Raw genomic sequence first — 25,837 nt, 5'->3', positions numbered from 1 at the left:
GCGTCAAAGTGCAATGTTTTGACTCGGCTACTTTGGTTTTGTGATTTATAGCTTTAAAATATTTGGAGGTTTGATTGTCAATCAGTGGTTTACATTAACACTCTTTTTATCATGTGACCTAACACGTCTCGCAGGCAGATCCTCTACTGGTTGGCTAATTTATGAGTTGATGTAAGCCGCTGCTTCCGATAGCACCGATAAATTTAAGGTTTAGTCGACCGTACTCAAGAATAAATCTCGGTGATTGAAAACAGTTGACAAAGAAGCGAGCATTCTCGGTTACTGCATTGGATTGTTGAGCTATATTTTTAACTGTTCTCTTTTTTATTTCAGATAATAGTTGTATATATAGGCTAGATTTGTAAATTCGACTTTACTAAATATGAGCAAACACGCAGACACTCCACAGATCAAGGAGGTCAAAGCTAAGAAGGTTCGAATAGCGAGAAAGACGAGAAAATCCAGTCGCGTTAGCGACTGTGATGAAAATAATGTCGGAGAGAGTACCCTCTTCTCTCGAGTTCTTTTGGAACCTGGTCAGAGAAGTTGGGAAACTGTTTCTGACAATCACCGGGATTCGAGTACGAGTGAAGGTGAATGTTTATTTCATGAATATTTTTGAGTGAGTGACAGTTCTAGAATGGAGAATTTCGACGATTTTTAATCAAGTTACATAAATAATAGTGTTTCTTTCTATTCAGAGAGAGAGACGGTAAATTAGATTTTTGAAACTGTTTAGTTCGTATGGAGCAAAGTAGAGCGCGCCATAAAAGTATTAAGATGTTTTTGTCGTTGCTTTAGTTGTAGAAGTTAGTGTAATGAATTCGTTGAAAGAAGTTGACCACGAGTACGACGGCGATAGATATCAGGAGTTGTCTCTATTCGTAACGCCTCCCCAAGGACCTCGGAGCAGCATAAGAAACACAAGAGGCAGACGGTTAACTCCCTTCGCCCGCGCCCCTTTAGAAGAATCGAGTCCAGAAATGGACGATGAGGCAAGCAAAACTAGTAACATCAGCAACCAGAGTTTTTCTGGTTGGGAAATGGAAACCCTCCGGGAAACCCCGAACCTTCCCAAATCAGCGAAAATTAAAGAACTGATGCATGAAAACCTTCTGCAACTAGGAGTTTCGCCTCCTGTAGCTGCGTCTCCGCTGAGTGTAGTCGAAACGCCTAACAGCAGACTGATTAATGCGTTGGATCTTGGAGACTTCGTGAGTAATGAGTCACCAAAACCTGCTGATGAAGAGAATGATCAATCATGTCCAGCTCAAGTTCCAATTTTCTTGGTCGAGAATGCAGCTGACAACGAAGCTCCTCTGTTTGCTGAAAATATGTCGAAAAGCAAAGATAACAAAAGCTTGGATGCAGGTGATCCGAAAGATGCTAGTTCTCGGAGTAAATCTGATTCGACTGCCGAAAATGATTTTCCCAAACTTGATGAAAATATTTTGATTGATGAGGAGAATAATAATCTGACTGAACCAAGTGTTCAGCAAGATCTCAACGGTGCTGTAGAGGCTTCAGATGTGAATGTTATCACTGCTATGCGTGATCATGAGCACCAAGGGGAAACTGCGGTAGTTCTGCGTACACCTGAGAAACGTGGAAAGCTGGCGCCCCCGATGAGGCCGAAGAAACCAAAAAGGAGTACGATGGAAGAAATTATAGACGTTTCGAACTGTAAGTTTTTTTGATTACCAGAGACAAAATATATAGAACTTGAATGAAGCTGTATTTACCTTCCTAATTGCCCTTTCTAACTGTATTTTTACCCTTGCGATAGCAAGAGTATTGCAATCGGGTACTAGACTTTTTCTGTAAACAACTTGTCCGCAGATTTCAGCATGCAGTACACGACATGCATGCAGTATGTGCGTTGTCTATTTGCGATCATTGGTCTATTACTCTCACTGTGCATACTTATTAGTGTTACTCCAATAAATTCGCAGCTTACATGTTTTTTTTTAATGTTCGACTTCTTTGTTTTCGGTTTACTTTTTTTTCGTCTTAGTTTACGCTTTGTTTTATCATCCGACTAAATCGCTTATTTGAGTTTTAGTTTTTTTTAACAATCTAGTTGCTTGTAGTGCTCTGCTGTTTCTTTGTATTTTTTAATCTTGACATCGTATTTATTTCTTCTTTTTATTAACAACTTTATTCTGTCCAAATGATTTCGGCCTATATTTTATCGGCTTAGTGACCTAATTTCGAGTTGCTTCAACGGAAACATATTTTTATGCTCATCTGTGGATTGAACAAAATTCTAAACATCTTAACAGAAATTATAATTCAAATTTTTTCATGAACAATTTTTTCACCGCCTGTTTTGTTTTCTTTTTTTTTTGGTCTGATAGGTTTCGGCCTATAATTTATCGGCTTATCGGCCTCACATTGCGTCCTTCGACGAGCGAAAAAAGTGTGTGTGTGTGCGTGTCTTTGTTTTGAGAGCGAGAGGGGCTTAATAACTTCTTATTAGTCTTACTTTTTTCAATTTTTTTCTGCGTTTTTGTGCTTCTTAGGTTTCGGGCTATAATATATCGGCTTAGTTGTCTCATATTGTTTCATTTGACGAGCAAATAATGCTTTTTGAGTGTTTTGAGGGCGACGGGGACTTTTCATATTTCTTAAACTTGTTGATTTTTTTGCGGCTTAAAATGTTTCTGCCACGGTATTTTTACCGCTTGGTAAATTATCTTCCGATGCTAATTTCACATTCTATTGTATCGGCATGGTTTTCTTTCAAAACTAGCCTTATTCATTATGATAGATATAGTTTTTTCGACATTTCGATTTTATGTTGTATCGCAAGTAGTGCGAAGCTCAGCTTCGCCTCTGTGTGAACTCTTTCTACTTAGAAAAACGTAAATATAAAATGAAGAAAAAATGAAAGGAGGTTGAAATTTAGCTCACTGTAGCAAAAATGTTTTTAGCTCCGAATCGAGATGAGCCCATTGATGAGATCGAAGAAACATATGAAGAATTGGGCGCGGTTGGCAGTCATGAACAAATGGAGGGAAAGGAAGGCGAGTATGGGAATAATGTGGACGAGTGGGTGAATTGCAGTGGGGCTCCAGTGCCTTTGATGCAGTCTACGGCATGTGATCTGGATTATGTGTTGACTAATGAGGAACAGCAACAATCTACTGCACTATCTCTGGAGAAACAGAAGCAAAATAAGGTGTGTTACTCGCACATTTTTGATAGAATCAATTTCATGGTGCAATTTTTAATGCTAGGCATTTTACTGGCCCACTCTTGCAATTAACAACAACTATCCATTTATTAACGTGTTTTGTAATGGAATTTTTGTGATCAGCTGTTTGGCTTACTTCCTTTAACAGACCGGATTTCGATTGTTCTTAAGGACTTGTTGAAATTTTGCTTACGTAAAGCAAAATACTAGCCTGGTTTTCAATATTATCATCTAATTATACCTGCGCTCTGCAGTCGAAAAGAAACTTATTCGTGCGCTCTGCCGATTTCGAGAAAAATTTTTATTTTTCACATAACGGCTTTACAGTGATCACGATAACTTTCCCTAATAACTTCCATGGATAGATTTTTAGCATTCCATTGAGTAATGAATTTTTCTCAAAAATTATCAACATCAAAAACAAAGTTATATGGTGCACATGGCGGAGAAATTACTGAATCACGAATTATGAGGGTGTTGTGCCGAAATTTGTCAAAAAAAAAACTAACAGAGAAACAATGATTTCATTTTCCTTGACATATCAAGTCAGTACCTTTCAAAACATGAAATTTAAACTTGTTATCTTCAATCATCAAAGTTGAAATTGATTTGGAATAAAGCATAATTATTGCGTGTGTTCTGGCGAATAATTTGAACTTCAAGAAACACGAACTCAATTTTTTGTGTACGTTTGCAGTACAGTGAGAGATAGCATAGCATGTTTTCAGAACTGCGACCGAGGGCTCTTTTAGCTGACTTGTTTAAGCTTATGTTGAGTTCCCTTGGAATTGTTTCAAAAGCGTTTGCGGTAAGCTTCATGTAAACTCGCATCACTTTTTTTTTATCAGTTGCTACTTCTGGACTATATTTCGCTATTAGCGAATCCCGCACAAATTGTTTTGACGGTTTATCAATACTGTCATCAAAACTTGCGTATATATTTTTCCTTCTTCTGTTGAAAGGTTTTTCGGTGTTTTTTTGAAATCCGTTCGACCATTGGTTTTGAAGGAATCCCTTTGCTCCGTAATAGAACTTCTCAGCGTGTTTCGTTTTTGAAGGTAGATAAAGATTATCTTCGTAAATTGAACTTTCATAAAATTCAGATTTACTCGCTCTGTCCTCTTAATGAACTGTAAACGCCTGTCGTTCTTTTTGACTCACGTTGATTTTCTTGAATTAGTGCAGCAGCGACAATGTTGCTACCCGAAAGGCATGGCATGTTTTCAGGTATTTGGATTTGCTCCCTGTCATTTGCTTGAGACATTTCGGAGCCACGTAATGAGTTTTTGTCAATTCAGATGTAACCACATCAATAGATAGATCAGTCCGAAGAAAAGTTTTGTATGTATTCAAAAGGTCTTTGACATGTTCCTTGTTTGGCTTTTCTGGGTACATTTTCTGACGCAGTTCCTAAGAATGCCCGCTCTGAGTATCATGAAATTTATCTAGCCTTCCCGAGAAGATATGCTGCATCCATCAGATTTACGGATTGGTTTCTCAATAAAAACGAATATTTTCATCCAGGGGCGGATCTAGGATTTTCTCGAGGGGGGGGGGCGGATTTTCAAAAAATTTTCCAAAATTTTGACGACCTTTTTTTTTTTTTAGGTCAACCAAATTGATTTTTCGAGCTCTGCCAAAGCTCTGTTTTGCCCCTATTTTGGCTAAATTTTCTGCGCCGCAGGCAAATTTTTGAAAAAACAATCAAAAAAGCCGTTTTTGGGCACTTTTTGAAAAAATTTTACAAAAAAATCGCGTTTTTTTTGGCGCGCGCTCCCCCTCAAAGTTAGTATATATTGGCGCCAAAGGCGCCTTTAAAAAAATTTTAGGGTCGGTCGGCCAAAAATGGATTTCTGAAAAAGTATCAAATCCGCCCCTGTTTTCAAATCCCCCCCCCCCCCCCCCTAAATCCGCCCCTGTTTTCATCGTTGATGTGAATTCCAACTTGATGTAAATATTTCGTTTTGTGGTCAGCATATATTTGAATACTTTCGTTGCATATTCATTAATTTAATCTCGCTTGATTCAGATCAAAGGACCAGGACGTATGTAAGTCTTCGTTTTGTAATTTAAAAAACGTCCTTGCTAGGCATTCTTAAAATGATAAATGCTTGATTTCTTAGTTTTGGTCCTATTTTTGTTTCACGCTCTGAAATTTCCTTCATTTTGTTTCCGTCAGGCAGTATTTCAAGACATTCGTTTTACGCATTGCCTTGTCACGCTGACCGTCACGTGAACACTGACTCCTATAATCTCTGAGAGCAATTACCCAGTGATCTCAAGGAGCAAGGACCACATCCCCATGAGGAAGATGCAAGTAGTCTATGTAACCGGTTTATTACAAAAGAGACGGCTGTTTTTCAGAGACAGTTCGTCTTTTCCAAGTTTTGGTTAGGTTTGGAGTTACTGGAATCATTTAATTCAGAATTATAATATTGGCTCTGCTTAATTTCTGTTTATCGTTTTTTTCTGCAGAAAAATCAGTATGTTGGACAATTTTTTGCTTTAAAGATTTTGAAATTTTTAGTGAAGCCACAACTCATTGTCTCAGTTTTCCTGGCATTTCAATTTTCGACATTTTTATCTTCACTTTGGTTACGTGATCAGAATGCCCGGGAAATTTTTAATTATGAGCGTACCCTTTTGCGAACCGTTTCGAGCTTTTTTATGGTTGCACTGAAATACGGGTTCTTTCGCTCGCCTGGTACTATGGTAGAATAACAACCTTTTTTTGGTATCGCGACCTTAGCCAAGGGATTTCACCAAATGATTTCACATAAAATTTGTTATCACCTATAGAGATTCAAAAAAATTTCAATTTAGCCATTACTGCCTGTGAGAAAGAGGGGATGTTAACAAAATACATATTTAAAACCTTCAAATTCTCCATAGATAACTTGTTTATCAGAAACATAGGCGCAACGCGCAATACACCGAAGGCATAGAAACTGAAGCAAAAACCAAACAACTTGAACAACTAATAATTGAAGAATAACAGTTCTAGAACAAAAAATCGTACTAATACATGTATACACCAAAATTTTGCTATATCTGAGTTCAACAAAAGCTGAAGAACAGAATTGAGATAGCAACTGTTGTCATCATTTGCAATGCCCGTGGGTCGAAATGGCTCCATTACATGACTGAAAATAGAAGTAACATAAAATTTAACATTTTGCTTTACGTTATTGAGTCCACGCTCCAACAAATTCTTTTTTGAGAAATACAAAAGCAAATTTGAAAATTAATTACCGGACAGATATAACTATAGATAAATCTTTAAAATAAATAATTTAAAATCATTTTTGATGTAGCTGCAACCCAAAAGCAAGTGGACAAATCTCGTTGGCAGCGTTCCCTGTAAATCGTTGTACGCTAATTGGTGATATACAGATCTTTCTGAAAATATCCTAAACAGAACAATAAATTGAAAATCTTTTTTTTGCTTTTAACTACATAGCTAAGAAGTAAAACATCAAATTTCACAATCAAACAACAAAGACGCTAACTTAATAAATAAATAAATGAACGAACAAACCAACAAATGAACGAACAAACCAAAAATAAATAAACATAAATAAATAAATGAATAAATAAATACATACATGAATAATAAATAAAAGCAAAACTAAATGAAAGAAAATAATTAAATAAATATAGCAATAAATATCAACGAATAAACAAAACACACCTGATAAATAAATAAACAATAAAAAAATAAATCAATACATAAATAAATAAATACATACATAAATAAATAAATAAATAAACGCAAAACTGAAATGTACAAATAATTAAATTAACATGAAAAAATATATATCTCATGAACAAATAACCAAACAAACAGACCCATAATATAAATAAATGAAAGTAAATGAATTAAATAAATACACATACATAAATAATAAAAGCAAAACTAAATGAAAGAAAGAATAATTAAATAAATATAGAAATAAATATCAACAAATAAACAAAACACACCTGATAAATAAATAAGCAATAAAAAAAAATCAATACATAAATAAATAAATAAATAAATACATAAATGAATACATAAATAAATAAATATATAAATAAATAAAAGCAAAAGTGAAATGTACAAATAATTAAATAGACATGAAAAAATATATATGAACAAATAACCAAACAAACAGACCCATAATATGAATAAATGAAAATAAATAAATGAAATAAATACACATACATTAATAATAAAAGCAAAACTAAATGAAAGAAAGAATAATTAAATAAATATAGAAATAAATATCAACAAATAAACAAAACACACCTGATAAATAAATAAGCAATAAAAAAATAAATCAATACATAAATAAATAAATAAATACATAAATAAATACATAAATAAATAAATAAATAAATAAATAAATAAATAAAAGCAAAAGTGAAATGTACAAATAATTAAATAGACATGAAAAAATATATATGAACAAATAACCAAACAAACAGACCCATAATATAAATAAATGAAAATAAATAAATTAAATAAATACACACGCAGAAATAATAAAAGCAAAACTAAATGAAAGAAAGAATAATTAAATAAATAAACAAAACACGTGATAAAAATAAACAAAAATAAATATGTACATACATAAATTATAAATAAATATAAGCAAACTAAACATAATTAAATAAATAGAAGAACAGATAATTAAATAAATAAAGATGAACAAATAAAGAAACAAACATACGCAATCACGTGACATAGCGCGATATAGTCCAGCCCACATGATAATTGATAACTGTGGACGTTATTTGTCGACACTTGACAACAGACAACATTTAAAAAAAACCCGTTACACGATACCATAACACCTTGACTAAAGTCTTCGGTGTAATAAAATTCATTGGTTTGGTTGCACAAAATTTTTGGTATAAGTAGGTTGGCTCTACCTAACTCTGGACTGCGGGTGCGCTCTGCCGGTGTTAATTTTAGGGGGTCGAATGCGCTCTGCCGAACAAATAAATCTGATAATAAGGATGCAATTTGCCGGTGTTGTTTCGGCAAAGCGCACCCTAACCCCTAAAATTAACAAGGGCAGAGCGCACCTAGCGCCAGCCTACTTGCACCAATATTTTTGTGAAACCAAACCAATGATTTTTATCATGATAAACAATTATTTATTATTTTAAATGTTGTTTATATGGCCTCCCTCATTTTTAAGCTCCATAGCGTGCCCTGGAAAGAATAGATAGAGAATTATAAAGATGATTTTTTTCGTTTACTCCGATGATTGGCGATCAGCAAAGGTGTAGCAACTGGTTACTAGATTTTTTTCCCGTTTTACATTCTATGGCTGACTCGCTCAATTTTTTAGCAATTTAAATAAAGCTATCATCACTTAATAGTTATTAGACGGATATTTTGTTTCAGGTATTATTCATTCTTTCCAATAAATTTCTTGCAAAGATGTTGATTTTTTCCTGATTAATGGTTTCTGTTCTTGTTTATGTCGGTTCAATTCATTTTCCGTTTTTTTTTTTAAATATCTTCATATTGCCTGGCACAGTTTTATCGGCATACTTTCTAAACAATGGGTTTTTCTACACTTATTACATTTTTTTTTCCGGTAAAAATTGAATTATCGGACTTTCTTTTGTCTGCTCAAGGGCTGTCGGCTTAGTTGCCACATAATGGATTTTTCTTCTGCTGTAAGTAGTTTTTATTATAGTTGAAAGTTTTGTTTTTTGTTGGTTTCATGTTGGATTTAAAAGTTTTTTAAATCATTTTTTTTTCGGCTCAACTGATGTCTGCTCAACGGTTGTCGGCTTTGTTTCCGCTTCGTAAGTTTTGTTCCATTGCTAATTTAATGTTCGATTATTTTGCTTGGCATGTTTGCCTACAATGAACTTCTATCGAGACGAAAAAAAAACATTTTTTTTTCGCCATATGTTTTTTATATATCTGTGTGTTGTGTAGCAAGTGATGCGAAGCTTCGTTGAGTGACTGTTTTAATTTTGTCTAATTTTACTGAGATAGAAATTTTTTAATTTGTAAATTTATCAAGTCTGATATTGAAAAGTATTTTTTAAACACAGGTTGCGCCTTATGTTATATCGGTTCAAATAATTGATATTGCGTAGTTTCGATGGCAAAATATGGGTCGTAAAAACATGAAAAATTTTTTAGCTTAAAATTTTTTGTGACAAGTTCTGCTTCATACGGGTAGACCCAAATGTTATCGTGTTAATGGCCGCTCGTGATTGATTCCCAATGCTTTTTAAGGTTGCTTGTGATCATCATCTTAACAAACATTAAATTTTTGTATTTTAGATATTTCGGCTTTTTTCACATAACGTTTTCGATTTATTGTATAAAAAAAAATTCGCCGACTTGTTTTTTTATATTTTTACAACTTTCCCTTGGTCTAGTGGTAACGTGGTTGCCTTTGCACCCTAAGATCTGGGGGTTACAGTCCCGGCTGCAGCTTGTGTTCTCAGTATGTAAGGAATTGAAAATTATTTTCCGGGAAAAATTGCGTTTTCAGGCTAATATTTATCTGCTATATTCTGTCGGCTTAGTAGTCAGTCACAGGTTTTTCTTGTGCTGTAAGCTTTTTTAATTGAAGTTCCAAGTTTTTGATGTACTTCTCTGTTTTAATTTAAAAGTTTACTAACCCTGACTTTGTATAATTTACTTTTTTTTCTTCGCTTTAAAGCTTTATTAAGCCTAGATGGTGTCAGAGTATGTTTTATTGACATAGCCAATATGTTTTCTGGCGTTTGGAAGGCAAAAATTGAGTGTTTTTAAAAAAAATCAGGCCTGCTGTGGTGTAAAATATTAAGCTTAAAGCTTTATTGCGGAAGTTTTTTTTCTTGTTAACAATTTCTTATGGCATCTCTTTTTTGGTTTTTGGCTCAATGGGCGTCTAGCCTTATTTTGTCGGCTGAGTGATAATTAAAAGCTTATTTAATGCTGGTATTTGTGCGTCTCCATTGATTTCTGAAATAGAATATTTTTGACTTCCGTATCATTTTCTGTTCACTAGCTTAGCTGGCAATGTTACGCTTGCGTTGTAGCGCAAGTTATGCGAAACTCCGCTTCGTCTCTGTGTCAATATTGAGAGGAATAGGCGAATAAGCTATAATTCTGTTACGGAACAGCGCGTTTTACACCTACTCTGATTTATAATCGAATTTGTATCATGGTATAGAAAACTACCATTTTTGTTGAAAAACTAAGCTTTATATTAAAATGGATCTGTTATTTTCAAGCAGAATAAGATGCTGAAATCTCTGAGGAAGAAACTGTTCGACTCAATTGTTGTCAGCAGGAGGACACAAGTGAGAAGGAAACGAGCGACAACTAGTTCGAGGAGAAGTCAAAGAAGCATAGCCTCCCGCATGTCATCGTGAGTTGTTTTAAATGCCGAGACGAGTACTAAATTTGGTTTTGCTTCTGGGAGATGCTGCGGTTGGTGGTATTGATTGATTGATTGAACTAGATTGAATTAAGCACTTGGAAGTTGATCCGCCTAAAGCTTTAGATATTTGCTATCTTTTATGCATGCATACAATTCGATTGTTGATCGTGTTTCAGTCTTTGATTTTCAGTGATAAACTTGGTTCTGTTGTCTATGTTCTATCGGGTAGCGTGTCTTAAAGAGGAAATCAAATAATTTGCAAAAAAAAAAGAGTAAAACAAAGTTAGTTTTTCAATTCTTATTTTGCAGGTCATCTCGAAGATCGTCACGCAGATGCAGAGTATTAGTGTCGTCGTGTTCTTCAATGAGCAACAAAAAGGGAGTGAGCAGACTGGGAGGAGGGGGAAAAACACAAGCAGAGGTCAAGTTAGTTCAAAAGAGCAGCAGGCACTCTGAAGAGGCTGGTCGTGATGAAGGGGAACAAAATTTGGCCAGTGGAGAAGGTGATTTTGACGTCTCTTTGGTTCCTCAAGTTAAAAGCTTCTCCCATTTTTATTTTTTTTACTACTCGTGATTTTTGAAAGTGTCAATGAAACAAATGAACACTTTTTTAGGTCGTGTGTTTTTTTCGCTATACGCTCTTCAAAGAAAATGCAATTGAAGCGGGGAAAAACGTGCATGGCTCTTAGTTTCCAAGTGGATTTATATTTTAGATATCGCATTGGAATGAAAAAGATAGCTATTGAAATCGTCCCCCACGCGCAATGTAACATACAGTATGATAAATTTTGACTATTAACGCAATATCTGGAACAACTAGCTTGCCTCACTTTAATTTGAAAAGATATCGGAGCCAATTGACTTATCTCAAATTGTCAATTTTTAAACCTTTGTAACATGACAAAAAATGCTCCTATGTGAAATATATTATAAATTTGAGCTCAGGGCAAGGTTATTTAAAAAGCAACCCAGAGTATGAACCTCTATACTAGCACAAATATTTCGGCACTTTTTGTAGGAAAAAAATAACCCGAGTACTAATATTTCGTCATTTTCTTCGAAAGATGGAACAAAAAGTTTCAGAAATTTGATAGATTTCGTTGAGTTCATTGATACTTTTTCCAACTGTATGTTGGCTATTTTAAGATGTATGAGGTTTAAAAGCTTAATTATTGACTTTTCGCATGGGAAATGAAAGTGAGTTTTTTCCCTCTCATATCAATAATATCATACATCATTACCCTTGCGATAAGGAAGAGTATTGCAATCGGATCCAAGACTTTTTTTGCCCGTAAACAGGCCACACTTGGTCTGAAGATAACGAATGCGCATAGGACGGCAAAGGTTCTTGGTTCGAATCTGACAGCATCCTGTTTTTTTTTTCAAACGAGAAATATTACGTTTCAAAAAAATTGTCGGCTTATTATTTGTCTGATATGTTTTGTCGGCTTAGATGCCACATCGGAGAATTGTTTTTTGCTGTATGCAAGTTACATTGTAGTTGTGTGTAGTCTTTTGCTTTACTTCTGCTGTTTGCAATTATACTAACTTTGACTTCGTATATTTTCTTTTTTGTTAATTTCGCTGAAAAACTTTATTCTGCCCAAATGGTTTCGGCTTTTATTTCATTGACTTAGTGACTTAGTTTTGTATTCATTTCAAGGGAAACATAAGTTTTATGCTCTCCTCTGGATCGAACAAAATGCTAAAAATCTTGATAGAAATCATAGTTTTTCATTACGACTTTTTTCGGCTCTGTTTTTTCCCCTTTTTCCGCTTGATAGATTTCGGCCTATATTAAATCGGCTCAATGGCCTCATGTTGCGTCTTTTGACGAGCGAAAAATTTTTGTATGTGCCTGTATGTGAGTTTTGAGAGTGAGGAGGACTCAATAACTTTTTATTAGTCTTAAATTTTTTTTTTTTTTTCTTTCTGTTTTTTTCTTAATAGGTCTTGGGCTATACTATATTGACTTAGTGACCTAATATTGCTTCATTTGACGAGCAATCAATTTTTGTGTGGGTGTGTTTTGAGGGTGAGTTGGTTTTTTTAACTTTGTATAAATCTTAAGTCTTGTCTTTCTTGTTTTGTATCGCAAGTAGTGTGAAGCTCAGCTTCGTCTGTGTACATTTTTCCCCTCATATCATACATCTTGGCAAATGATCAAAATCAAATATAATCAGTTAAAGTCAATTCTGTGCCGAAATGCTTAACAAAAGAGTACTTTAGGCCAAGTTATATGTTCGTTAGCAGGTGGCAAAGATGGACAAGGGCAAGGTATAGAGGGGTGGAAAGATAGGGAACAATTTAAGAATTTGCAGAGGATCAAAAGTCAGAAACAGAGAGCTCTGTCCACTTCAGAATTGCTTAATAACAGTCCACTAAAGGTCAGCTTGCAAAAAGTATGTTTCAATATTTGGACTTAAGAATCGTGTGGTGAATTGTAGTGGGGGTATTTTGCTTTGAAATTCTTGACTCTTTACTTCAAGGGTCACAGCTATGGTTTAAGTGAACTCACTCGATTTTTGTTGCAGTTCTTTCTGGACAGCGACAAGTTCCAAAGCTTCACTATTGCACCTTGTGTTGTCGCGGTCGCCAATGTTCAACCTCAGGTCATCTCATCGGGAGTTCTTGCTAGTGGTCCAGCCAATGCTCTGGACTATGGCTCCAATGGAGTGAATATATGTCCGTTAACCCTGATGGCAAAAGAGTTGCTGTCAGCTAAGGCGTCTGCAGGGGAATTAAGCGAGCGACTGACAAATGAGTGTCGTGATAGATGTCTATCTAAACTAAATCACAACAAGCAACAACGGCGGGTTGATTTTGATGAAAGTGATAGCCTGTGACAAAATGAGACATGAAATAACTTAAATTTGCTGAAATTGAAGTGTAAATATAATTGATGTGCAATTCAGAAGTGCATAAGGAAAACCAATGAAATGGACGTTTTTCGCTTCGCCCTACAACACAGTGATCATAGAGCTGTATTACTCACAAAACTGATTTCGTGAAATTATGTTAGCTTGCGTTTATGTGAACGCAATAAAATGGGAAAAGCGCGACAACTGTGAATGCTTTAAGTGCTCTTTAAATGACATATAGCAAGCGAAAAATTTTTTTTCATCAGATAAATTTGAGCCTTCCAATAATGGTGCTATTAGGAACGTAAATACTATTATTTAGCATGATTTATGTTTTTACTGGTTAATTCTTCTTGTTGGTGCTAATTTTTGACTTGAAGTTACAGTTAATATGCGTTAATTTGAGCCTTAATAAAAAAAATTTTGCAATGACTTGAAATGTATCATGAGGTGTCTTTGTCACCGCCAGAAATCAAACATCCAGTTTCAATGCCTAAGCGTGCCCGAGAAACCAAAGTAACACAAACAAGAGAAAAGCAATTAAAAACATCTTGACTTATCAATAGTGATTTTTGAAGGACAGATAGTGATTGATAATAAAACTTATCCAGAATAGCCGGTTACTGTCCAAGTAGCACATAATGTTCCAACCATAGTTTTAAACAACACATTTTTTTCAAAGTAGTGTCATTTTTTGCATAGTGTGATGAAAGGATCTGAACAGAAAACTAGAATTTAGTTACTGTAATACTCGTTAGTCATGGTAATTTAGGCAAACTGGACAACAATTTTTGAAGAAAAATGACTAGAAAAGAAAAGTTTTTGATTCTCGAAAGGGCGTTAAAAAACTCCAAAAACTATTTTTACTCGAATAAATAAGCTATTGTGAATGGCTCAAGTTGAGCATAAATTAGCATGCTGCTCGCTTTACTCGCTCGAAATCAGACGAGAAATCAAAAATATCAACCCCGTTTTTCTCGACAAATTTTTTGGAATATTTTTTAATGTTTGAAGCACGACTGAAAGTTTTTTTTTAATGATATATCACTAGACTCATTTGCGTGGAACCAAAAAAAACTAAAACACACCCGAACAGTTCCTCCCTATTTTCAATGGTCGGAACAAAAAGGTCGTTTGTGTTTTCAGAGTCTTGGTTTGTTCTTGTTTGTTGTTCTGAATTTCGAAGAGGGCGTCTTTCCGCGTAGCCTATAGGTGGCACAGTGGCCTCTGCAACCTAATGTATGTGTTTCGAGTCGCAGCCGGCAATCATAAATTGTTCTTAAAATTCAAAGGACTGTTTAAGGCCAGATATTTTTTTTCTATGAAATTCGGAAGTAGAAGTTTTTTTTTTAAAAACGAGTCAAATAACGAGCGCTTTTTTTGGTTTCCATAATTTTCGATAATTAACTCTTTTTCAACTGTCTGTTTATTATGTTTAAAATTTTAAAAATAATAATTCAGGACGGTTGCAGTGTAAAAGTTAAGATGAAAACTTTAATAACTCAAAATTTTTAATGCAAATAATTTCCAATGGCATTTTTTTGTTTTAGGCTCAGTTGGTGTTTATTCAAAATTCACCGGCTTAATGACCGCTCGGTAATGGATCGTAAAAGCTCATAAAATACTGGCGGTAGTTTTTTTGACTGTTAAATACTTAAATTTTTTTTAAAAACTAACAGTTTACCCGTGCACTCTAGAAAATTGGTAACCTAATTATGGAGCTCAACGTTTTTTTATTCAGCGGATCAGTGCTCAAAATCTGCTTTTTGCTTAAAAAATGAGTAATTGTGTTCTCCGACTTGAAAACAAAGTTCTTAACAAAGTCAAACTGGTCGAAACATAAATTTGAACTGGGTCGAAACATCACATAATGCCAAACTAATTTGAAACACAAAGTAAAACTAAACCAAACCAGGCTTTGCTTTTGTTAAATGGTTGATATCAATAAATAAATACACTTAGACCGGTTTGCAGAATTTTAGCTTAAAACAACCATCGCCATCTACGAGCACGCTTTCAAAAAAACGACGTTGCGTTTTGGGTATTCCTACCTTCCAGTTGACAAATTTCTGCATTTGAGGTCTCTTCGCATTAAATTTGCATTATATTTTGAAATTTCCCGTAAAAAAGGTATTTCCCGTAAAAAAACTTTGTCCACAGGATGATCTCCAATTTCAAGATCTCCATTTTTCCAATTTCAAGATCTTCATTTTCACTAAGTTGCACTCTGAGCTACAGCAGTTGCCTCTAAATTGCAACAGACACATTTTGTGCATGTCAGCGTTTTGAATATCCGTTTTGTTCCAAATTTGTTTCTTAGGTTGTTTTGTTTTCGTTTTTAATTTTTTTGTTTTCTCTGCTAAATAAGTCTCGGGCGATATTATTTCGTCTTATTGGCCTCATATTGCATACTTTAAAAAGTAAAAAAAAAATGTGTACTTGTGTGTAATGAAGGGGATGGGCATTCACAATTTTTCTTCAGTTTTTAAGTCTTCCTTTTTCAAAGTCAATTTTTTTTTTCATTTTTCTTTTTTTATTCTTTAATAAGTTTCAGTCTATTTTATATTGGTTTCTTGATCTCATAAGAAGGTCGTGTAAGGAGCAAAAAAAAATGTGTGCGTGTGTATATAGGGGATGGGGCTGTAAACATTTTTTATTAGTTTTTAAGTATTTTTTTTGTTTTCTCGGGTTGATAAGTTTCGGCCTATAATATATCGGGGTATTGGCCTCACATTTTGTCGTTTGATGGGCGAAAAAGTGTTTGTGTGTATTGAGGGGGGATGGGGGATAAAAACGTTTAATACGTTTTTTTTTAATGTTTTGGGCTTAAAGAGTTTCATCTCAGGTATTTTTGGCTTGTTTACAGCTTGGTAAGTTTTTTTTTATTCTTTTTTACCTTCTATTGTCTTTGTGTTTTTGGTACTTTTTTCGTTTGATAGATTTCGGCATTTCTGATTTTTTTTTTGATATTTTTCGATTTAGTGATTGTTTTGTATTTTATCGCAGGTAGTGCAAACATCGGCTTTGCTTTTGTGTAGAAACTTAAACCCATTTCTTAAACGTTAAATGCTTTTGTTCATAGAGCATCTCATGTTATTCAAAATGGTTAATTGAAGCTTTACTAAAATGTCTTCTCTCACCAGCCAAACATGGAAGTGTGGCTCACACAATCGTTCCCATATGAAATTAGAGAAAACGACTTATTTCGCAATTACGGAGTCAAAGAGTCAGTATTCTCTGACAAAAAAACTAGGTAACTGTCAATATAGCAATTCCCTGAGCTAAAGATTTCCAGAGCTCGGCGTTGTTGTTAGAACTTAAATTTTGTTTAATTTCACTAAATTTCCCTCTTCTGAATATGCTTAATCATTTTTTCCTCCGCATAATTTCGGTAGCTTGAAATTGATGTCATTATTATTAACCTCTATTAAAAATACATTAAATTTTTTGATAATGCTCTAAGAAGCCTTTTTCTCAAATTATTCGACCGTTGCTTTTTTAAAATGCGACGAATTATCAATACGACGACGCTGGGCAGAATGACGACATTTCCTTACCTGCATATTTGGATGTCAATCATTTCAGTTGATACCTATCATTATATATATTCTTGAGAGTTTCTCATATCACTAATAAATGTGAGCAGGTACCTGCCTGTCAATCAATCTAGTTCTGTCTAGTTGTTGACCTCTAATTCAGTGTTTGATTTATATGAGTTAGAATCAAGTTGGTTTTACCTTTAACGAACGTATCGTTTTATCAATCCTTGATATAGCTAAGCTCAACTTCCTTTTTTTTTCGATTGATCAAAAACAACACAAATTCAGCATTGTGATATACTTTTTATGCGTACTTAAGTGCAAAACCCAGCACTAGTCATAGGTTTGCCATTAAGTCAAACCAATTCTGAAATTATGCATTTCTCATGGAGAAGTTTTGAATGAGAATCAACCGAAATAAAAAGATCTTGTTTTGACATGATTCATAAAAACAAGGTAATGAATCACCGCACTGTGACAAAATTTCGACACTTGAATTAACAAGGCTGAGGAGAACACCATTCATTAAAAATTTTCTTTTAATTTTATAGGAAAACTCAACACTGATTAAAATGCGTTTTTCTCAAATTGGGTTGAGTTTAGGTGAAAACTTATGAAGACAAAACTTGCTGAAAATTTTAGCAGAATTAATATGGTGTAATTTGTTTTGCGAAATTCGGCCCAAATTTTTACTCCAAAATTTGGTCAGTTTGGCTTTTCTTAGTTAATCAAAAATTACGCAAAAAATACCCAGTCGATCACAAACATAATTATGTCAAAGTGAGCCCCTTACGTTGTCCAACAAATTTTAAGAAAGGTATTTTCTCCAAAAAAATTGCAAACAGTTTATAAATTGTTTTTAAATAAAAAGTTGATATTTTATATAGTAAAAACGACCTTTTTTGTCTATCAAATAAAAATAAGTTAAATTATACAATGTTTTGGAGAGTATACCCTTCTTAAATTTTGTTGGACTACCTAAAGGGCTCACTTTGATATAATTATGTTAGTGATCGAATGGGTATTTTTGGCGTAATTTTTGATTAACTAAGAAAAGCCAAAATGACCCATTTTTGGGGTAAAATTTCGGGCCCGAATTTCGCAAAACAAATTATACCATATTTATCTGCTAAAATTTTGAGCAAGTTTTGTCTTATAAGGTTTCACCTAAAATCAACGCAATTTGAGAAAAACGCGGTTTAAATTTCAAGTTTAGCTCGTTTTGACCGATTAGTTTAAATCAGCACTGTAAATGTAATCCATTCTGGCACAGGGGAACACTAAAATGTTCCTGACTCAAAATTAATTTATCAGAAGAACTGAAAAATTGCTAAAACCTAGTTTTGTCTCAATACTAAATGATGATACAGACATTCAGTATCAAAGCATAAGTGAAGCAATAACGGATAATTATCGTAGAAGGTGGATTTTTTTCAGTTTCAAGTCGTTATTGTCCGGTTCGTGACGCTGAAACGTTCCTGACTCGGTCAATAAAGTTTCCGGTACATCCTCTAGTGAAAAACAAGCTCTAATCATGGGCTCCTTATGTTATCAATCAACTTTGTGAATAAGCGTTTCTGAAAATTAATTGAGCGCTGTAATTGACTAAATAAAACAAATAATGTCGGGTAAGGAATTACAAATTTTGCATACCGTCGCTCGCTTAAATTATTTTTTACTTTTTTTTTGTGTAAACATGAAGATTTTTACCTGTGAAACAAAACTAACTCATTCGAAAGTCTCAACGGTACCAACTGAGTTGAAATTACTATGTGAATCTGCGAATGTCTGGTTGCATATCATTTTTCTCTGGTTGCTCTCACCTCCAATTTTTTTAGAAAATTTTGGGGAAATCTCAGATCTCAACACTAAGACAAATTTCCGATACATACTAAAATGAAACAAAATCTCTACTTTTGTGTTTTTATTTATCAACAACATGCTTGAAAATATTGAGCTCCTAGAAAAAAAATTAAGTCGAATGGAATCGGAAATTGAGAAATAAGCTATTTTCGAGGGAAAAAATCAGCTCTCATTTCTACATTTCCTATCCGATTCAAACTATCGTTCAAAACACTTCTTTTTGTTGGTTTTTATCGCAAAAAGTTGCTCGTTTTTGAAACTTTGCAGTTCCCGGGGATAAATTAAATTAGCAATCGTCGTTAGCAATAAGGAGAAAACCGTGTCTCATTATTGGTGATAAAAATTTTGGGACATCCATAGTGAAAAATGAGTCCTAATCATGGGCTCTTTATGCGATCGAACAATTTTTATACATTTTTGTTTCCTAAAATGGTTTGAGCTGGGTACTTGACAAAATCAAGGTCGAGTTGGGATATCGTAATTTTCCCACAGTTGGTGCTGTTGAAACCTTCAAATGCGTTAGTTTTGTTTCACAAGTATAGTTCTTCAAGATTAAATCAAGGGACCTCTTAAAAACGAAAAAAGGCAGGACTTTTTTCTGCGAGCAATGATTGATTATAAAATTTGTTGGATCGGATTAAAAATTTATGATTAGAGATTGCTGTGATGCACAGTAAATTTTTCCAATTGATCATGAGGCACGAGTTCTCATGTCCAATGTCTGAAATTCCAAATCCGAGTAACTACTTTTTTGTTTTCTCCCCGTGAACTGCTTTTTTCAGTAGCAGTTTGTGGCTATAAAAAGCCTGTGAGAAGAGGTTTGTTTGGCACTATTGTATATAGTTGTGCGACAATTCGTAACAAGTGACGATTCGTAACAGGCGACAATTCGTAATTTTCTAAAAGGCGACTTTTCGTAACAAGCGAGGATTCGTATTAAGCGACAATTCGTATCAAAATTTTGTTCGATATTCAATAATTAACAAAAAGCAATTGATAGCTTAATTTATCAAACAGAATTAAAGAAACCTAAGTTAAAAGCTATTCCTTTTAGTATTTTACTAATTCAGTTGTTCTGATAGTTTTTTTAATATCTCAGACAATGTTAACTGAACTTTTTTGTTTTTCGCTGTCTCTGATGTCTTCTCCTCGGATCTTATTCTCACCGATCTTATTGTTACTAGCTCATTCTCAGCTAATATTTGTTCTTGCCCAATAAATTCAATGATTTTGTGGATAGTTGGATGTGTACAGCCCTTTCCCGTCTGGAAAGCACGATGCCAACCGTCCAACGAATTATTCGTCTTTTGCTTTTGATCTCGCGCACATACCAACTGATTCCAGAGATCTGGGGGGAAGAAAGCGGATTAGCGTTTTGTGCGAGACATTGGACCAATCCGTATATTTTTAAAATATTCCACATATGGAATGATAGGATGTTTTCCGCCCAATTGATTGTTCAGACATTCGAACCCCTGTTCCAGATCCCATTGGGGGAGAAGTGCCAGTGCAATCAATGATTTCATAAGAAGTCGCAGAGTTTTTCAGGATCTTTAAGGGGGATCCCAGCCCAGCTCCTGAATTTTTCTCCAATTAGCTTGCGCGAAGTGAAAAAGTAGCTTTTGATAGGCTGACTGAAAGGCATTGATCGACGCTTTTTCGAAATCGAGCAGATTTTTGGCGCGCCAGGCAGAGTTTTAACTGTTTCAGCTCTTCAAAGCTCGCAGATATTTTTCTTCAGTTGTTCGTGTTCAAAGAAAGTAAACCATTGGAACTGTTTGTTCGTTTACTACAACGTGTATGTTGAAAGTTTGATTGGAGAGCGTTGGGCCTGATATAAATGTTCCATCAGCATACCAAATGGTATTGAATATTTTTCTCCCTCCAGAAGTTGCTGCTTGCTGCGTTCGCTGATGGTGTGTTCTAGAAAAACTTGGGATAGAGATTAAATCTCAACAAAGATTGATTTCGGACACTATCGTGAGGCGACAATTCGTAACAAGCGACGATTCGTAACACTTAATTGCTGATATGGGGGATTAAAAATTGCGTTTTTATTGTTAATTGGAAGTGTTGTGGGGGATTAAATTTTTGTTTCTCACTTGTAAATTACATCAAAAGACTCAGACGGGAGACTGAAACTTAACGCTTAGTTAAATCTTGGTTTATCAAAGTTTTGAATTGATTTCAATTTGGTTATCACAAAAACAGTAATTTGAAACTATTAGTACTATAAGCATGGACTTATGCTTGTTTCAGAAGTTCGAACCTTGTCGACCAGTTTAAGAAATTTGCTAGTTTCAGAAGTTCCGAACCTGGTCGACAATTTGACAAATTTTTGTTTGGAAGCTGCTCCTGAAAAAGTTGATTAATTAGTCGACTAGGTTCGGAACTTCAGAAATTGTATACGCATCATAAATGGGTCTCAGACAACTCAACTTTAGACTGAGAGTCTCTCCATCAGCGTTTTATCGTTTTATGGACTCATCGTTTCAATTTTGTGATTTTTTATGTACGATCTTAAATTAATTGTTAACTTTAAAAAAAAACATGTGACTTAGACATATGTTTTTTTTTCAAATGTAATTTGACACATGGGAAATCAGATTTTGATTTATGTGATATTACATGTTTGTGATTTTACATGTGACAAATAACATATTCATTTTTTAGAGTTTACCCAGATTTTAAAATCTGAAATCTTACTTTTTTTGGCGAAAAGACGATTTTTCTTGTACAGTGTAACCATATCTATCCGACTTCGTCCGAGCAGAATCGGTATCAGTTCATTCGGTCAAGAAGACCAAAAAGTAGCCAATCTTTTTCAGTAATTTGGAAACATAAGTGATATCATTCTAAATTGAGAATACCATAGTTTATCAAATCGATTGGAAAAACTTGATTTTTGATAATCTGTAAATTAGCCCACTGAAAAACTTCAATCCCAGTATAGTCTGTGACATAGCCCAACTTATTGCATATTCATTTGAGTTGTCGGCTGATTAAAGACTCGGTTAAAAGATTTTTAATTTAAACTATATTCCAGTTTAAGTTTAATAATAATCTTTCAATTTTGAGCAGAATGAGGTCGTTCAAACACCTCTCTCAAGTCATTAAAATTTTTCCACTGATTCGTTTTTTCTCTGAAAGTTTTCTTACAACTTCTTTATTAGTTTTGATTCTGTCTCTGACGCGGCGACATCTGGATCTCAGTTATGGATCTCAATTACAGTGCAGTTATTTTAGTTTATATTTCATTTTTCAATAATTTTGTTATCAATTGTGAATTAATTTATTTATCAGCTGTAATTTTAGTCTAAGGTTGTCATAATTAGTTCATTTTTCAGCTTAATTATATAGCTGATGAGCTTATATACTAAATTTTTCTGTCTTAGCCAAAGCAGAAATTTTCAGTGGCGGAACTGTTGGTGTATATAGAAATAAAAGATAAATTCTAACCAACTTTGACAAACTCTTTGATACTACACGAACTCGACCTTTTCCACCGCCTAAATGTTTTCTTTAATATGATTTTACAGATATACTTTTGACGCCAATATATGACGCGTTTTTGCGGTGAGCGCGGTCAGAAAATGTGTTTTTTTTTTGTCACAACTCAGTTTTAAATTTGTCTGCGGTGCAAAATTTTATGGAAAAAGAAAGTCTTCGAAGTGTTATCAAAGAACTATGAAAATTTACATATCCTACCGACACCCTCGAGAAAATCTTTAGATCCGCCCGACCACACCGGCTAATTTAGTTTCTCCCCAACAGCAATTTATGAATATAAATTAGACAAGCAATTTCTTGCGGTTGTAGCATCGCACCGCAGCAATTCATTTTCGTTTTTTTAACTGAATCAAAGTTTGAGTTTTGCTGTAGAAAGGGGTTGAAACGAAGCTTGATAATCAGGTCATATTAGCTAAAATAGTGTCAAACCAAAAGTGGAACTGTATTGGAAGTAATCAAGTTTGAGTGAATATGTTTTACCTGCTGTGAGAAGTAAATTGTGAAAGTTTTTGAAATCTGTTTGAGAGTTCAATCGTTTTGTTGATTTGGTTCTTGGATTTTGGTTTTAGCGTAAAAGGGCAAGTTTTGTCTAGAGAGTTTTAATTTGATTTGAACTGTTTTTATTTAACGATTTTGCTATCACTGGTTAAGTTCTCATTCTAATTTTAGTCAATAGTTTTTAATCTAGTTTGTCTAGATCTGTTAATGTTTCGTCAGTTTACACAAGCAAAGCTTGTGTCATATTATGAACTCTCTTTTTTCCCGACATAAGTCGCAAATAATAGTGTTCATTTTGATCAATAACCATATCCGACCCTGCCCAGGTTTGAACCCTCTTATTTTGCAGGTTTCCCTACCTCTACGCTACAGATCTATGATACCTTGAAGCCAAAGTGCTATTTGTAGCATAATAGTCTGTGCTAATATCCTTAGCATTGGCTGTACTTAATAGCTGGTTATTGACCAGACTATTATACTACAAATATCACTTTGGCTTCAAGGTATCATAGATCTGTAGCGTAGAGGTAGGGAAACCTGCAAAATAAGAGGGTTCGAACCTGGGCAGGGTCGGATTTTTTATGAACTTTTTCGTAAACTAGTTAAAATGCGTGCGCTCTATAAATTGAGGCATGTTAGTTGGTAAATTTCTTTTGTTTTTCGTTTTGACTGGTACTGCTAATGCGTCATAATTGGCTTGCGTCACTTAGCAATTATCTAGACTCATAATTGGTGTGCGTCACTTAGAAATTTTGTAGACTCAAAGTTTAACTCATTCAGTTTTTCCCAGTAGCATTATTGGCCATATTTTTGCTTGTGTATGCGAAGTGCAACTTCGTCTCTGTGTAAAGTTATAGAAACGAATAAATATGTTAAATCTTTTGACGCAATCTTTTATAATCAACGAATCACAGAAAACTAATGCCACGTTTCAACTGCCATAAGGCGTTATGGTTAAGAGAGATCATTGGTTTTAGCATAAAAGGCGCAAGTTTTGTCTAAAGGTGATTCATATGAGTTGAGCTGTTTTATTTGACGATTTTGCTATTACTAGTTGAGAAAATTTTCTGTTAAGCTGGACTGTTCTAGAATTTTTTATAAAAAAGTCTGAAATTCTTTAAACAAGATGAAATTGATTCAACTGCAAGGCTAGACATTACTTACCTATTTTTTCTCAAAAATTTTGCGTGTACAGAAACATTTCAGTCTAACGAATGCTCTGAAAACAGCAACAACCATGCTAAGAAAAATTGACTCTTTTTCACTTGAATAGCTTGCATAGAAAAACGTGAAATTGTTGCAAACCAGGTCGCTCTACAAAATGATTTGAAATTTTTCAACGTTTGAATAGCTTGCAAATGAAAACCTATTTTTGCCGCAAACTGATTATTTCTATCAAGTAATTTAATTTTTTCCCCACAATCATTGCTTAAACAAACGTTTCATCGACGAAATAACTTGAATTTGCCTAAACTTCATCGCTGAAATTAAAAATGTTAACTTTTCGGGAATCGATTTGGTCTATGAATTACTTGAATACTGCAAGTTTTCGTCGCTTGATTAACTTGCAATTAACTTTAAGCGAAATAATTCTATGTAAAAAAAAACTTGAAATGTTTCAAATATCAGTTCTTTTAATAACTTGCTAGGAAAAATTCATTTGGGGGGGGGGACTGATTCGCTCTCTGAGTCAATTTGAAATGTTTCCAAGTTTCGTCGCTTCAATAGCTTGCTGAGACAATGTTTTTTCGCGAACCATATCGCTCTATGAAACAACTTGAAGTATATCAACGTTTCATTCGTTTATTAGCTTGCTAAGAAAAACTTATTTTGACTGTGTCGCGAACTGATTCGCTTTTTGAAGTAACTTGAAATTTGCAATTTCATTGCTTGAAAAGCTTGCTTAGAAAAACGTGAAATTGTTGCAAACCAGGTCGCTCTACAAAATGATTTGAAATTTTTTGTTATTCGAACTTGCTCTATGAACTTGAACTTTTTCCAAATCGGTTCTATGGGATAATTTTTTTTGAGAAATTTTATCATCGCTTGAAAAACTTGTATGAAAAACTTTTATGAAATAATTTTCAAATTTTTCAAGGTTCATCGCTGGAATTGCTTGCTTTAAATTTTTGTGATTTTCGCCATTCTGTTCGGTCTGTGAAATAACTTGAAATATTTCAAATTTTCAGCGCTCGAAAACCTTGAATAAAAATCAAAACTTTTTGCGAACCATTTTGCTCTATGCTTAAACTCGAAATATTTAAACTATTCAACGCTTAAATAGCTTGCTGAGAAAAAACTATATGTTCGCGAAACGATTCAGTTTATTAAACATCTTTAAATCACTCAACGCTTCATCGCTTGAGTAGATTGCGAATAAAAATCAAACTTATCGCCAACCGATCAACTTGAAATTTTCCAAAAAATCATCGCTGAGAAAATTGTTTGCATAAAAAAACTTTAACTTTTGGCGAATCGATTCGGTCGATGAATAACTGAAATATTTCATTTTTTTGTAGTTTGGTTATTTTGCCAACAAAATTTAACGTATCCCGAAACGTTTCGGTCTATGAAAAAATTTGAAATGTTTTAAACTTGTTCAGTCGCTTTAATAGCTTGCTAAGAAGCATTCAAATACTTCGTGAACTAGTTCCCTCTTTGAAATAACTAGATTTCATCGTTTCATGACTATGCTGGTCAAATTTGTGAAAAAAATTTTGGCGTAAAATAGATTGGTAAAAAACGTTGATTTTTTTGCGAACCGATTCGCTTAATGAAGAAAGCTTTAAATATTTCAAAGTTTCATCGCTCGAAAAGCGAGTATATAAAACTTGATCTGTTTGCCGACTTATTCGTAGCATGAAACAACCTGGAATTTGCCGGAGTCTCATTGCTTGAAAAATTCGCATAAGAAAACTTGAACTTTTCGCGATCCGATTCGGTTAAAATAATTTGTGCTTGAAACATTTCATAAGTTTGAACTCT

The 25,837-nt window shown here is 34.1% G+C and overlaps 1 protein-coding gene across 4 annotated transcripts; it reads left to right on the top strand.

The window, feature by feature from the left end:
- Positions 1 to 337: 337 nt before the first annotated feature.
- Positions 338 to 13,874, top strand: LOC134853973 (uncharacterized). 4 transcript variants are annotated; one of them, XM_063870002.1, is made up of 7 exons: positions 338 to 593; positions 802 to 1,683; positions 2,934 to 3,181; positions 10,436 to 10,569; positions 10,891 to 11,084; positions 12,832 to 12,968; positions 13,116 to 13,874. In XM_063870002.1, exons 1-7 carry the CDS (start codon positions 383 to 385, stop codon positions 13,425 to 13,427), a joined length of 2,118 nt encoding a protein of 705 aa, XP_063726072.1. In that variant the 5' UTR covers positions 338 to 382; the 3' UTR covers positions 13,428 to 13,874. The 4 variants fall into 4 exon arrangements, with proteins under 4 accessions (XP_063726072.1, XP_063726071.1, XP_063726070.1 ...); XM_063870001.1 differs by having other exon boundaries at positions 10,433 to 10,569; positions 12,835 to 12,968; XM_063870000.1 differs by having other exon boundaries at positions 10,433 to 10,569.
- Positions 13,875 to 25,837: the final 11,963 nt, after the last annotated feature.

Source organism: Symsagittifera roscoffensis, chromosome 9 (assembly GCF_963678635.1).
Source record: "Symsagittifera roscoffensis chromosome 9, txSymRosc1.1, whole genome shotgun sequence".
NCBI lineage: Eukaryota > Metazoa > Xenacoelomorpha > Acoela > Convolutidae > Symsagittifera > Symsagittifera roscoffensis.
Note: the sequence above shows the minus strand (reverse complement) of the source record. Positions and strands in the feature narration are given on the sequence as shown.

Excerpts from the sequence above, each read along its gene's own strand:
- LOC134853973 (XM_063870000.1), top strand. The coding sequence starts at position 383 with ATGAGCAAACACGCAGACACTCCACAGATCAAGGAGGTCAAAGCTAAG. Across the intron at positions 1,684-2,933 it reads AATTATAGACGTTTCGAACT|CTCCGAATCGAGATGAGCCC; the intron begins GTAAGTTTTTTT and ends AAATGTTTTTAG. Across the intron at positions 10,570-10,890 it reads ATAGCCTCCCGCATGTCATC|GTCATCTCGAAGATCGTCAC; the intron begins GTGAGTTGTTTT and ends CTTATTTTGCAG.